The 16008-nt window shown below is 44.0% G+C and overlaps 1 protein-coding gene across 2 annotated transcripts in view; it reads left to right on the forward strand.

Annotated features, from left to right (window-relative positions):
• Window positions 1–16008, forward strand: part of CPNE4 (copine 4) — a 577328-nt gene that overhangs the window by 528484 nt on the left and 32836 nt on the right. For both annotated transcript variants that reach the window (XM_060011465.1, XM_060011466.1), the window contains exons 8-10: window positions 4829–4927; window positions 9085–9171; window positions 11930–11989. In XM_060011465.1, the coding sequence (XP_059867448.1) occupies window positions 4829–4927; window positions 9085–9171; window positions 11930–11989 (246 nt within the window). The remainder of the gene's footprint in view (window positions 1–4828; window positions 4928–9084; window positions 9172–11929; window positions 11990–16008) is intronic.

The raw sequence follows: 16008 nt of genomic DNA on the forward strand, positions 1-16008 counted from the left end.
GGAAGATAGACATTAAGAGATTTATTGCAAGGAATTAGCTTATGCTGTTTTGCGGGCTGGCTGGACAAGTCTGAAATCCCTAGAGCATACCCTCAGGAAAGGCAGGCTGGAACTCTCAGGCTAACTGAAGTTAAGTTATGGCCCAAAGGCAAAATTTCTCCTTCTTCAGGGAAGCCTCATTCTGCTCTTAAGGCTTTCAATGGATTGTGTCAGACCTACCCAGATTATTAAGGAAATCTCCTTTACTTTTAGATTTCTTAACAGCTTTATTTAATTGATACATAAAGAACTGTACATATTTAATGCATATAATTTGATGAGTTTGGACATATGCAAACATATGCAAACTCATATGCATATGAGTTTGAACCTGTGAAACCATCACCAGAATCAAGGTAACAGATCCCACACGTTCCAACATTTCCTTATGTCCTTTTGACTTGTTTTGCGATAAAAACACATAACATGAGATCTACACTATTAACAGGTTTTGAAGTGCACAACACCATATTACAAACTATAGGCACAATGTTGTACAGCAGGTCTCTAGAACTTACTCATCTTGCGTGACTGAAACCTTACACTCATTGAACAACAAGACCCCAATGCCTCCACCCCTCAGCAACCTCTATTGTATTCTCTGCCTCTATGAGTTTGACTGTTATAGATGCCTCATAAAAGTGGAATCAGGCACTAGTTGTCCATCAGTGACTGGCTTATTTCAGTTAGCATAATGTCCATCCAAGTCACAAATGGCAAGATTTTCTTCTTTAAGGCTGAATAATATTCTATTGTATGTATATACCACATTTTCTTTAGTCATACACTTGGGTTATTTTCATATCTTGGCTATTGTGAATAATGCTGCTGAAGTTAACATGGGAATGAAGATATCTCTTCGATATCCTGACTTCAGTTCTTTGGATGTATACCCAAAAATGAGATTGCTGGATCATATAGTAGTTCTATTTTTAATTTTTTGAGAAACCACTATACTGTTTTCCATAGCTGCTGCACTGTTTTATATTCCCACCAACGGTTACAAGGGCTCCAATTTCTCCATATCTTTGCCAACAATTGTTATCTTTTGTGTTTTTTTAATAATTGTCATCCTAATAGATATGAGGTGATATCTCATTGTCATTTTGATTTTTCATTTCCTGATAATTAATGATGTTGAGCATCTTTTCATATACCTGTTAGCTATTTGTATATCTTTTTTGGAGAAACATCTGTTCAAGTCCTTTGACCATTTTTTAATCAGGTTATTGGGGGTTTTTTTTGCTATTGAGTTGTAAGAGTTCCTTATACATTTTGGAAATTAATCCCTTACCAGATATACAGTTTGCAAATATTTTCTCCCATTCTGTAGGATGCCTTTTCATTTTATTGATGGTTTCCTCTGCTGTGCAGCAGATTTTTATAGCTCCTGTAGGAGTTTGATATAGTCCCACTTGTCTATTTTTGCGTTTGTTGCTTGTGCTTTTAGTATCATATCCAAGAAATCATCGCCAAGATGAATGTCAAGAATATTTTCCCCTGTGTTTTTTTTCTAACTGTTTTACAGTTTCAAGTCTTATGTTTAAGTCTTCTATCCATTTTGAGTTGATTTTTGTGTATGGTGTAAGGTAGGGATCCAATTTCATTTTTTTGCATGTGGATATTCAGTTTTCCCAACATCATTTGTTGAAGAGACTCCCTTTTCCCCATTGTATATTCTTGGCACCCTTGTCAAATATCAATTGACCATATATGTATGGTTATTTCTGGGCTATGTATTCTGTTCCATTGGCCTATAGATCTGTCTTTATGGGAGTACCATGATGTTTTAATTCCTGTGGCTTTGTAATATATTTTGAAGTGATGTCTTCAGCTTTGTTCTTTTTCTCAAGATTGCTTTAGCAATTCTGTGTTGACAAAATTCAACACTTTTTCATGATAAAAATGCTCAACAAACTAGGAATTACCTCAACATAATAAAGGCCATACATGACAAGTCCACAGCTAATATATTACTCAATGGTGAAAATGTTAAAGCTTTTTCTCTAAGATTAGGAATAAGAAAAGAATGCCCTCTCTTGCCACTTCTTTTCAACATAGTGCTGAAAGTCCTAGTCAGAGCAATTAGACAAGAAAAAGAAATAAAATCCATTTTTGTCACTTTCTAGATGTCTAGTCAAGTCACTTGACCTCTCTAAGCCTGTGACTGATACCTGTGAATGGCAATAATAATATTGTCATTTCAGGGTTATCATACAGGATTAGAGACCATAAACACAAATGGCCTGGGTTCATAAGAGATGATCATTTAGGAAAAGCTCCAAAGTTTAACTTCTTTTAGTTCAAAGATTACCTATTGTTAACTGTGTGGTGTTGGAAAACTTACTTCACCTCTCTGTGTCTCAGTTTCCTCATCTGTAAAATGAGCATAATGAAAAATTATTCTGGGTATTAAGTGAATTTACATATGTAAAGTGTTCAGAACAGTTTCTGGTACATAGTAAGCACTATATATGTTGTAATTATTATAATTTGCTGTTTTGTGGTTGGCGGGGGGAATTAGGTAGGCAGGAAACCTGGACTTTCGTCTGCACTGGGTGAACTTGCAGGAGTCGCTTCCTTTCTCTTCCATTAATTTCCTTCTCTGTAAAATGAGGGAGTTGACAAGACCATCTGTCGAGCTCAGACATTTTAAGATGATATACCTAAACTATACTGTGAGCTGTGGGAATGTGGAAGGCCTCCTGACTTGTAGACAGTTTTGAGCTGCCACTCTGTCACCAATCTGTCAAAGTTTCCTTATTGATTCACACCAAGAACCTGCCTCTGTCTCAGCTTTTCTGCAGGGCAGTTGATCTGTTTACTTTTCACCATGACATGTTCCTCTGTCAACTGTATCAGAGCTGTCATAAGCCAGCTTCATGGCAGGGAGAGAAAGACCGTGGTTTTATTTTTCTGCCTCACTGTGTCTTCTTTCCTCTGGGACCTTTCTGAGAAAGGTCGAAACAGGATTCTGCAACTGGCATGATGAGGAATGCCACCAATTGAAGAAGCAGGGCCCATGTAAACAGCGGTGCCTGCCCCCCAGGAGGCCAGGCCTGGAACCCTGTTGGGCCTGACTCATCATCCAGCCCAGGGGAATTCTGCCCCAGAGAGAGCAAACGTCCTGAGTGTTATGGTGGCAGGTGGAAGGAGGGCAGTAACTAACCAAAGCATGACGGGAAATCTAAGAGAAGGCAGATAGGTGGTTTTGCTTGAGATCTGGTGACAAACCAAAGTACTACGTACATTCCCTCTTGCTTTTCCTGTATTCTAACGGAGAGATTAAAAGAAACACAGTAAAACACAAGGGAGTGTTGAAAAGACTCTTTTGGCCCCTTTGCCTTTTTATCTGCTTCCCCCCAAGATAGAAGACTGAGTAAGTGTCAGACTCAGATGTCCCAGGGCTGTGTTCACTACTGCGCACAGTTAGGAGCCTGAGAGGCAAGGTCCCAGAAACACACTTCCTTCTCTTTCTGTGCCCAGGCCAGTCAAGCTTTCTTTTGCTTCTGGCTCCAGGTAATGACTGTGTGAGTGTCAGGGTCAGTAAGGAGGGGCTGGCAAATAGAGAGAAAAAACCCTGTTGTGAGTAACTGAGATCAGTAGACAAGTCTTTGACAGTGTGATGTTCACAGTGCACATCCTGAGTGATGTTTCCCACTGGGTGGATGTTGATACAATCCACTGTGACAGAAAATAAATGAGGAGGAATAAGTTTGGGGGGGATTATGTTTCATTCGGGGCATATTTCATTTTAGGTCTGTGTGGTATCCCACAGGTCAGAAAATAGATTTACAAACCAGGTTTTCCAGGCAGGACTGGCCACTGAGGTCTTCATCCCAAGAAAGAACTAGGCTGCCCCTTGAACACCAATATTCCAGGGAAAACCTCTGAGTAAATGTCTCCTTGCTGCCTCGATCTTATCTGACTTCTGGGGTTCCTGGCTGCAGATCCCTGGTTTAAGATGTAGAAGCGATATCTGAAGTGCTTGAAACCCTAATCCAACCTCCACCCCAGAAAAAATGGGGACTCCCTCTTCATCTAAAGATGTGTGACCAAGCAGAGGGATGGCTACTGATTTAATCTGCATCACACTGCAAAGTGTTACTTGCAAGCCCAGAAGTTAGCCTTAGTGGTGTTAGATGGAGCCCTCTTGTTGGAAGGTTGCATCTTAGGTGTGATGGACGCCTGCTTTTTACCAGTGTAACTCACCTCTCACTGTTTTTCACCTATTTTTCATGTGGGTACAATTAAAGCTCTCACTTTTTGCCCTCTGACTTGTTTTTCTTAGCATCGCTCTTTTGCCTTCAGAAAAAAAATAATAAAATGTGATTCATATGATCAAATCATTAAACATAAGCTGCCACTGTGGAAGCTACAGGCATGGACTCAGGCACCTGATTCCAGCTATAAACCACAGAGGCTCTCTTCTGTGGGAAAAACAACACTGGAATTAGAGTCAGGATACCTGCCTTCAAATCCCAGGTTTCTCATTCACTGGATAGTCCCTTTGGCAAGTGACTTATCTCCTTTTGGTCTTACTGGCCTTACCTGAAAAATCGGCAAATTATTAGTCACTGCTGCATCACAGGGCTGCTTGAAAGTCATGACAAAAAGGCTAAGTAAAACGAATGGAAACCAAAGGGATACCTCTTCCCACATGCTGTCATCCTAGACTTTTGATCCAGACCAACTGTCCTTCATCAGGTCTTCCTCATAAAGTTTGCATTGCCTTTAGCTGCTGTGGATGAATTCTTAAGTTAAAAAAAATACTTATTTTCTCTTGCAGTGCATAGTATGGGACTGGGACTCCAATGGCAAACATGACTTCATTGGAGAATTCACCTCAACATTCAAGGAGATGAGAGGAGTAATGGAAGGAAAACAGGTACGTGGTAAGCCCCTCATGGCATTTCCCCCAGACTCGCCTCTTGCAATGCCTCCTTAGCACCCAGCTATACACCGAGCAGCTAGAGGTGAGACATTAATACATGATTAAACATGGCCAGGAGGGAGCATGGTGGGAACTGAAATCTGGGTTCTAGTGCCAACCCAGCTCATAGCAATTGGTTGTGACCTTGGACAGGACCCTGCTCCAAGGTGGTACAGTTTCTCCACTGGCAAAATGGAGAAGTCAGATGAGAAAGTTTCTAATTTCCTTTGGCTGTGTAGCCTTGGACAAGTGCCTTAATCTCTGTGCGCCTCAGCTTTCTCACCTAAAATAAATGAAGGTGATAATGGTACTTACCCGGTAGCATTCAGTGAAGATTAAATGAGATAAATCATGATACGCATTTGGCAGGGTGTCTGGAACTTCCAAAATATGTGCTGGTGTTATTATCATGTTGCAGTATTCTTTCTAGATCTACATTTCCATGACCTGGTGGCATTAATTACACGTTTAATGCTTTGGGCAAATTATTTGATTACTCCAAATTTTTATTTTGGGCACCAGATTTTCATTTAGTCTCACCATTTCACTCTTACACTCTTAATACCAAGACATAAACCCAAACACTACCACATACCACAGGGGCACATAGGGATTTCATTGCATCACACAGAAGCCTACACCTCCTCTTTGTATCTCTCAGACACCCGTACTCTGATGGATACATATATACATCTGTTGGTCAGTTGCTGTCGTCTGGACCCTGACCATGTAACTTCTTCTCTGATCTGTTCAGGATTCACCTGCCCAGTGTCAGCTGCAGAACCTGAATCTCTTTGCCTGAGGGCTTTCTGTGGCTGCTGGAGCCTGCTCTGCCCATGCCTACTGCAGGCTGGACATGTTGGGGGAGTTGTACACATTTCAGGGAGCAGCCCTCAACAAATTGCTAGTGGGAGATGGAATATAAATACCCCAGCTCTCTTGCCCTTCAGGCAGCAAAACTCTGAGGCATGCTCTGTGAAGTTGCCCAGAGTTCCCCAGCAAGAAGCAGCCCTGGTTGCCCATAGGGTTACCTGAATGGATCACGTACCCCTTTTTGGCTGCTTCCCTATTTCAATTCCCCACTCTTTTATTGTTCCTTCCTGGTATTACCTCCCAGATGAATTACTTGTACTTAAATACTTGCCTCGGCGTTAGCTTCTGGAGGAAGTCAAACCAAGCTACCTGCCATCCTTACTCTGGGAGCCACTGTCCCCATAGAACAAAAAGGAGTGACAGCAGAGAAAGACTTTTTCCCCTAAAGACCCTGTGCCTGGCCTGCTCAGAAGTGCTGCTTGGGGAAGGTTGTCCCAACTCACTGTTCAAGTTTCTCCTTTCAGATGTAAGTCAAGATGTAACCAGACTGGATGGAAATAAACTAACATTCTTTAGAATCAGAGGCTTAATCTGAATCAGACCATTTGTTGAATACCTCCCTTTGGCCTGAAAAGTCAAGGGCAGCTTTCTGCATAGCTCCCACAACCTGCTTAACACGCTGTTACATACCCAGCATTGCAGGAAACTTGTCAGACACACAGAGACCTTCACCCACGAGCAGGCTTGCAGTTTCAGGGGTACAGTGAAAACCAACACTAAACTATAAATTAAGTCACTACCCAAATAACTAGGAATTTATCCAGAGACGTTGTTGCTTCTTTGAATGTACAAGACCAGGCTCTGTTGAGCTAATAAATCAATGACAGTTATCAATACCACCCGCTAGAGTTCTAAAGAGTTTTACGAAGTTTTGCCTTGTTCTGCTTTACAAATAGAAATAGCCAAACCAATAAACATGGGAAACACTTCATCTTTAGAATCCTAGGAGGATATTATAGCATACATCACAATTGAAGCATGCTGAAGTCTGATGCTTTCAAACAAACAGAAGTGAATCTTGAAGTCTCTCTGAGGAAATGGATGATATGCTACTGTACTTTTCTGTATCACTGAGACACCAGAAAGGTTTTGGTGCAACCACTCAGTCCCTATTCTGACATGTCTGCACCCAGGGAACTGTTCTATTATTTATTGACCCCACTAATATTTACTGAGGAGCACCTGCTAAGTGTCAGGCTCTAGGTGTGACATGAGTGTGCATCATAGTAAAATATAAATATGAATCAAGTAAACAAAATATGTAATTATACATTGTGCCAAATGCTATGAAAAACTGAGCCAGTTTAGTTATAAAGGTATAACATAGAAGAGATCAACTGAAAAGGTGACATTTAACTTGAAGGCCCTTAAAGATGAAGTGAAGCCAACCATGTAACAAGCAAGGGAACAGTATTTCAGGCCGAGGGAACAACATTGCAAAGTACTGAGTCAGGAAAGAGTTCGGTGTGATTAAGGATCTGGAAAGAGACCAGTGTATCTGGATCAGAGAAGGTGAGGGAGCCATGCATGCGATGTGGTCAAGAACAGAGGCCAAGGCCAGGAAAAGCAGATTCTGATAGCTCAGAGAAAAGAGTTTCAATTTTCCTATAAATGTGTTGAGAGCACACTGAAGCCACAGTCTCCAATTTAATAGCTACTGGCTACATACACCTATTTCAATTTCAATTTTAGTAAGTTTAAGTTAAATTAAGTTAAAATTTCAATTCCTCCATCTTTCTCTCTCTCTCTCTCTCTCTCTCACACACACACACACACACACACACACACACACTCCAAGTGCTCGTGTGGCTAGTGTCTTCCACATTGATCGGTGCAGACATGGAATATTCCCATCATTGTAGAAAGTTCTATTGGGCAGTGCTGCAAAGGGGTCTAGGCTGGAGAATTAGATTAATTTTTTTAAAGATTACTCTGGCTACTGTGTAGATAATCAGTTACAGAGAGAGACAAGAGAGTGAGACAGGGAGATCTGTTAGGAGGCTACTACCATAGGCAGGACAGGAGGTCGGCAATCTGGGCTGAGTTCCCCTGGGAAACTTCTCTCTGTTCCAAATGGGACTCACTCTTGCACTTGTGCCTACACATCTGAGGTAGCTGAAATGTTTCTCCACGTGCTCTTTCATCCTCCAGGACACCAGCTTAAGCTAATACATGGTGAAAATGTCCCAGCAGCAAGAGGAGGGCAAGCCCCAGTGCACAGGGGCTTGTCAAGCCTCTGCTCATATCACTTGCTAATGTCCCATCGGTCAAAACAAGTCACCTGACTAAGCTCAGAGTCATTGTGCACTGGGAGGAATGGGTCATTGGCGCCAATGCTGTATCAATCTACCCACTCACATCTGCCTCAGAAATTGCTTCATTTTCAGATACTTCCAACTGTCAGAGTGTGAAAATTTGTCTTCTGAGTAGAAATCCAAGGATCTACTCCCATAGGATAGTAGGCAGGAGCATTCCATGACTCTTGGATGTTTGACTTTGTCAGTAGTCAAGGTGCAGTTGGCTTTGTCCCCTGAAGCCTTCTGTAGGCTGAAAGGGTTGAGATCTGTTCACCCTTTAGCTCCCAGCTACCTCCTCAGTTCTGATTCTACCTCTCACAGAAGCCTCTCTGGCAATCTAATGCGCCACCGTTGTGACTGTGTCAATCCATTATTTTAGTCCTCTGTGAAGTTAAGCAAACTTATCATCATCCCCATCAGCTTCCTGTAGCCAGTATTCAATGTCCCTCAGTTTTCCTACCTCTTAAGTCAGTTCCCAGACACTAAGACTCAGCATTTGGGTTACTCAGCTGTGTGTCCCCAGATCTCTCCTTCCCTCTGCTGCTTAATTTGGTCCCATTAATAGCAAGCATTTATAAGTGTCAGGCACTGTTCTAAATGTATTACAAGGGTAAATCATTCAATCCTCACAGTAACCCTATGAGATACCTACAATTACAAGCTCCATTTTACAGAGGAGACATGCAAGACATAGAGGAATCAAGTAATTGGCCAAAGATCACACAGCTGGAAAATGGAGGAGCTGGGATTCAAACCAAGCAGAGTAGTGTCGGAGTCTCCCTCTGCACCACTCCTCCTTACTGCCCCTCCAGATGTGAAGGGATCAGCTAGAGACCATGGGTCAGCCCTCAGGTCCATCTGCAACAGTGCCCAGGGGCCTCGTCACGAATGACTCCACTTCTTCCTGAGCTGGCAATCATGCTATAACCTTTCTTGTTTCAGGTGCAGTGGGAGTGCATCAATCCCAAGTACAAAGCCAAGAAGAAGAATTATAAGAACTCGGGCATTGTGATTTTGAATCAGTGCAAGGTATATACATAGCCCCTGTCTTCCAGGGGTATGAAGCTAGGGCTGTCTGGGAGGAAGGTTGTGTGGACAGAAGGAGAGAGTGTCAAAGAGATACGATCTTTTTTAAACAAAAATCAGAAAGTCAAGGTATTAATGGACATACATTGTAAGCATGGATGGTCTTGGAGCTGTGGTAGGCCAATGCCACCATACCCTCCACAAGGACAGTCCTGCCCCCAAAGATAGGAGAGTCCTGGTCTTCCCAGGGCAGCACCAGAGGGAGGTCCCCAGAGGGGGTCACCAACATTTCTAAAGCACCTATTCTGTGCCTATCCCAGCGTTCGTTGCTTTATATGTGACACCTCCGCCATGCCGAGAAGGTACCATGAAAATAAGACAGTGGGGGGAGATTAAAGGGCCTAAAAATTCCTCCCAGAAGGACTCTAACTTAGCAGAAAATCCCATCTGGGAATAATTTTGCTACCGGTTGAGTACTTACTATGTGAAAATAACTATAATACGTTCTGTTTACTCTTATCACAACCCTGAGATTTCTACTTTCAAATGAGATTGTGTAACCAGTTTGTCACACACATGGTAAGTTTAAGAGCTGAGATTTTAGTCTCCGTCTGTCTGACTCCATGACATAAGACTTACGTGCCATCCAGTTTCTCTCTATATATATCAGGTTCCTTCACTCAGAGTTGGCCTTTCCTGGCTGCCAGGAGCTGCAAGAACTCATCCTTACATAACAAGAGAGTAAAGGAAAAGACTGATGGGTCTGGCTTAGGTCACATGCCCACCCCTTGAACCAATCACTGGAACTAGGAGATAATGCTTGTGATTGGCCATCTGGGGGTCACTGTTTTAATAATGGCTTTTTTTCTGTATTTTATGATGCTTTGACATCTTGGGGCCTTGCATACTGAGGAGGAACTGCCCCTCCCAGAGTTACCTAATTCCTAAAGGTAGCAATCAACTTGCCTGTGAGCCTGTCTTTGACATGCAGACCAATCCATCCAGAGCCTATACCCCCAGCCACCCCCTTTCCTGAACTCTCACACACCAAGACAATATTCCGCCTGCCCTGTATCACCCCAGAGCCAGGTTTCAGATAATTAGAGACCATCCCTATCACCCAGAGCCTCGTAAGTTACTCAAACTATTGAATCCTAAACCTGCTTAACTTCTTACCTTGCTTCATGCATTCCTTCCCACAAAAACCATGATAAAGATTTTTGCCTGTGCTTTCCCCTCATTCCTCTTGCCTCCTGACTGACCCTAGTGCTTCCCCGTGTGGCCCCCTTGTGTGGCAGGACATTCCTCCTGTCCCTTGGGGAGCTGTGAGTAATAAACTCTTCTTTCAAAGGCAGTTGTCTCTGGTCATCTTACCTACCTGTACAGACCAAATCCTGGTACATTCAGAATAGACCTGTGACCATCCCTGTGCCCATAGCAGCAGGAGAAAAGAAGATCCAGATGAGCCAGTTCAACTATCCATCTCTGTAAGGTGGTTGTGCACATATCTGTTTTGATCTAAGAGTTCGGCACTCAAAGGCCATGGTGATCGAACTCATTTTTTTGGTGTACAGACAGTAGTAGGGTATCCCAACTATCAGGCAAAGCATCGCCATGAGGGAGCCAGGAGCAGGCACTATTCAGGGAGCCCAGTAAATATCAGCCCTGAGACAAGTCTGCCAATAGATGTGTGCCACCTGGAGGTGGTGCCTGGAAACACTACCATGGGGTTCTATGGGTCAGTCTCTGAGAAGCTGCCCTGAACGTCAGATGGAGTCTGAGAAGTGAGGGTCAAAAATCAGCTAGTAGTTGTCCTGGTAAAAGGATCCAGATTGTGAGCTCAGTGGCTGCAGGTACCATGCCTGTTTCTCACATCCCTGTATCCCTAGCATCCAGTGCATGGTGGGGGCTTAATAAATCCTTGTTAAATAAATAAGTAGATGAATGTCACCAAGACTCAAGCATCAGAATCATAATGAAGCAGAAATTAAGACTAGAAATCAGTAAGGTGTGTGAGAACACAGATGCCAGGGGTTGGGAAAAAAGCAGGGACCCTGCTGACTTCCAGCCTAGAGGTTGAAAGGATGAACTGTGCTGTCAAGACCGCCATCATTTGAGTTCCACCTCCATCATCTTAGCCTCAGTTTCCTCTTCTATAAAATGGGCACAGTAATAACAATAGCATCACCTTCACAGGCTTGTTCTAAGAATTAAATGAGGTAATGTATGTCAAGTGCTTGGCGTACAGTAAGTTCTCAATAAATGTTAATACTTGTTGCTCATGGCATGGGAGGAATCTCACTAGCTGGCAGCTGGCAGTAAAGACCTTCTCAGGTAATTGTGATCTTGAAGCTGCCCATCTTGATTACTGTGGTGTTAGGAATGTTACCAGAACTGGGACTTAGACACGGGCAGCGAGACTGAAGCCAAGTGTGAGACTTCATTCATTTCAAACCAGTGGTGACCCTTGTAAACACAGTATTAGTCTCACCCCAGAGGCAGAGACTGATTAAAATCATGTGTAAACCAGAAGAGAGGGTAGCAGGGGATGGATGGCTGCAGCCCTCACAGACCCATCTAAATTCAGCATTGCTTTCTTTCTTTCCTTTCATGGAACAAAATCAGCTGACCCATCTTTTTCTCACAGATCTTTCTCTGCTTTTTCCTCTACATCAGCATAACCCCAAAGTGTAGGCCTCTAATCTATAGGTATACAGATCATACTGTTCCTAATACAGTTTCCTCTCCTCCTCCTGTGCAGATCCACAAGATGCATTCTTTCTTGGACTACATCATGGGTGGCTGCCAAATCCAGTTTACAGTGAGTTGTTTCCATATTTGTCCTTATTCAGGAGTAAGATTGGGGAGTGGTGCTGGGTGTGGGGCACGAGGAGGCAAAAGTCTGTTAAGACCCTGGGTCAGCTTTGCTCACGTCTCACCGCTGAAATATCATACAGTAACATGTTTTTACAAGGAGGTCATAATGCTGTTTTCCTCAGTGAGTATGGTTTTCAGCGTCATGTCAGGAAATTCCTGCCATTCAACCTCAAGTGGTTCGGGCAACCAGCCTAATGCTTTCCGTTCTTTCCATGACTACATGAGGCAGGAGGCAGTGGGTGGGTTTCCAGGTCCCATCACTGCGTGAAAAGGGTGGGAAGGAAGTGAGCCGTGCTTGCGCATCCCACTGGACAACTGCAGACGTCTTGGTTGTGTTCGTGTGGCCAGACCACGAGCATCCATGTCATGTCCAATGGTCGGTGCCAAGAGTAAGCCATCCAAATGGTTCATCAGTCAATGAGAAAGAGAATTCCAAAAGATTGGGGAACCAGTCTTGCAAGGTTGAAAAATAGAATGAGTGAGTGGATTGAGGATCACCTCCTACATGGAATATGTGAGCCCATGGGATTTGCACACTCCTAATACAGATTGGAGGGTCGGGGTGGACTGGGTCTTTTTTAAGTGCCTGGGTGGGCCAAGATTGTGAGTCCATCTGCCCTGGAACAATTTGCTTTCAGTGGCTTCATATTCAAAATCCTACTAAGTTTAGGCAGACATGACCTGCAGAAAGAGAATACCCAGATGACAAGGAATAGATCTGCTAAAACCTATGGGAAATCAACGTGGATGTAAACAAGAGGAATCCAATTTGTGCAGCATTTGTTCCTCATCTTACAAAAGTGTACTCTTGAAACTCAGCCCTGTTTAGCTCCCTAGACAGGCTCAGTCATGTGAGGAAGGCAAGGAAATTGGTTTGAGCCCAAGAAAGTAGACAGGAGCAATGTATTCCTAAGACTAGGGATAGTGGTGCCCAAAGGACTAGAAGGGGGTTCCCCGAGGGGTTGAGATAAGGTATCTCCCTAGATAGAGGCTTGTCCTCTGCTATAACCTCAGAGGGGTCTACCTATGTCCTGCCTAAGCTCAGGCCATTGTTCATTTGCCCCTGAATGCTTACAGGAGTTAATTATAGATTTTGGTCATTTCTTTGAAGTCTAAGTTTCTCTAAAGACACACCCACACAGCACCCCCCCTTCCCCCCCTCCTCCCCCCCCTCCTCCCCCCCCCCACCATATACACACAGGCATGTTTAGAAGGTAGCAAACATGTGCATTGTGGGCACACACCCCTGCCTCCAGCTGTCCTGGGCAAATGGAGGTGGAGGAGTCAGCAGTGTCACAGAGGAGATAGTGTCCCATGATCTTAGGCAAAGAAATGATGCAGAAAACTATTTATAGATTCTTCAAGGGAAAGCTCTATCAATTTGGGTCTGTTTTAGATTCTATAGATCCCATGCTTTTGAACAGCTCTTTATTCAACCTTCAGGGGCTTGCTTTGCCCTTGGAGTTGGGCTACAAAGAATTGGCCCCAGGGAAAACTGAAGTTTGACCCCAGAATGTTTCCAGCTCTACACCCTGACTCATGAAGGGGAGGGGAGGGGAGATCGTGTGGCCCACCTGACAGGAGGATTGCTCTCCTGGCTTTGTTTTCCCCTCCTTCTCACTTTTGCTGATGCTCCCAGCCGGAAGGGACCACCTCAGTGGTTCTCACTACCACCTTCCCAGCCCCAGCTTCTCAGCCATCCAGGGTCCACGGATCGACCTGCGGGAGATCTGGAGTGAGTCTGGAGCAAGGCATGTGAACAGGGGGAGCATGTGCAGATAAATGCCGAGGAGACCAGGCCATCAAGCAGTGCCTCCAACAAAGCCCTTCCTCCTGGAGGGCTCCAGGCGGAGGACGCAGGAGAAGGTTGCTAGATGTTCTATTTTGAGCTTTCTATTAAAGAAAACATAGCAGCCACCTCATTGTCATTTTCCTCTAAAATTAAGTCAGCTTTCCCATTATTAATTTCTTATTACTCAAGCAGTGCAATCTAATGTAAATGGCAAGCTGTAATACAAATTATTAATAACAAATAACATGTCTTAATAAATTTGGTATTTATTATATACCCAATCATTTTATTGAGGCCATCTAGAAAAATGAAGGGAATGTGGCAGAGGGATGAGAAATGAGAAGAGGGCTTCCTGGCGTACAGACAGGCAGAGCAGAGGGAGGGAGGAACGAGGTTCTGTTGCAGTCACCCCACCCCTGAGCTCTCCAGAGTTGAAATCTCCCACTGGCGCAGAGGATGGCCCGAGATTCCTAAGCAGGCCCGGAGCTTCAGCCAGGATGAGCCTCCGTCTCCCTGGAGACAGACCTTCAGGAGCCAGCAGTGGAATACAGTTCTGCATGTTTCCTCCCCTCCTCACGCTTCTCGGCCCTGCCCCTGTGCCCAGGAGGCCTTCCCCTTCGGGTGCATCAGCCGGGCTCTCCTGCTCATGGATTTTGGTTGGATTTGACCAATGGTAGGCAGCAGCCAGAGGTCAAACAATAGGAGGAGAATGAAGCTGGGGCACTTCTTCCCCACTCTCTACCCCCCAGGTTGCTGTTTGGCGGTGACCACATTCCTCTACAGAAGGACACAGTTCCCTTCAGGTGTCCTGCCCTGCAAACACTACTCTTACTCGGTTCTACTAACTGCCCCTCTTGACCCTTTCTACTCAGCCTCCCTTAACATTTTAGAATTGTCCTTTTATTAAATTCTTCTCAATCATCCCTTTTGAGTGGACCATTTGCTTCCTGTCAAGACTCAGCCCAATACACACTACAAACAGTGGTGAGAAGAAAGCTTTTGCACCTTCCAGTGATGCCTGGAGCTCCTGGTTTCACCTTAAGAATATCAAGAGCAGAGCACCTTTCCCTTCAGGTAGTAGGCTGATATAAGTTACTCAGAATACTTCTGTTGAATGGTGGTGGATCAAAGCCTAAATCTTCAAGAAGAGATAAGGTTTAGGGAAAAGAAGAAATTGGATAAATAAATGTGATACTATGTTTTTGCTTTAAAAAGCACCCCTGTGAACTTAAATATTTATGCATCCATATATTCTAATGATAAATACTGAAACCTTACTTGGGTTAATGTGAATATGCAGGATATATTTAGGGATTGTTGGGGAAATGGTTTAGATTGAGAATTTGAAGGGCCTTGAATTTTGAGGTAATTAGGTGGATGTGGGAATGTTCAGAAGACTCTTGGGCAGGACTCAGGAGCAGTCAGGCACATGCTTTAGGGAAGTAAATCTGGGAGGTCTTCATGAAAGGGACTCTGAAAGAAGACATTAAAACCCACTGTAGCCATCCTGGTGATGGGTAGTAAGAGGTAACTAGAGGGGCAACAGTAGGAAGGGGCACTGTGGAAAGAGAGTCTACTAGCCTTGACTTATGATACAGGAGGAGACAAAAGGCACAGGAGAATGATGAGTCCAGGATGACTCAAATCTTTTGTGCCTGAAGACAAGCATGGCAGTCCCATTCACAGAAATATGGAAATCAAGAGGAGCTGCCAGACAACAAGATGAACTTCCTCATGGATGCGGTGGAAGTACTTTCAGGTATCCCAGTGGAGACAGCATTTATAAGTATGGACCTCAGTTTCAGGAGAGAGGTGGAAACTGCGCATACATGCGTCTGGAGGAGATGGCTAAAGAGAAAAATACAGAAAGACTGGGGGCCTGGTGACAGAATATTGTGGAAGATCTGCATTGGTCAGCAGGGGAGAGAGGGGCAAACAGTAAAGAGATGCCAGAGGGGGAGGTCCCAGAGGAGGCAGTTACTCAGATGATCAGGAGGAAGTGTTACAGGATCAGGGACAATAATCTCATATGCTAAAGAGAAGATAGAAGGTGAAGAATGAAAAATTGGGACTGGGCCATGTGATGAGTAGGCACAAATCATCTTCAGAAGAGCAACTTCAGCAGAATGAGACAGGAGACCCAGGGGGTGGGGTGTAACATACGATGAGGA

The sequence above is a fragment of the Delphinus delphis genome, chromosome 4, assembly GCF_949987515.2.
Source record: "Delphinus delphis chromosome 4, mDelDel1.2, whole genome shotgun sequence".
NCBI classification, from domain to species: Eukaryota; Metazoa; Chordata; class Mammalia; order Artiodactyla; family Delphinidae; genus Delphinus; species Delphinus delphis.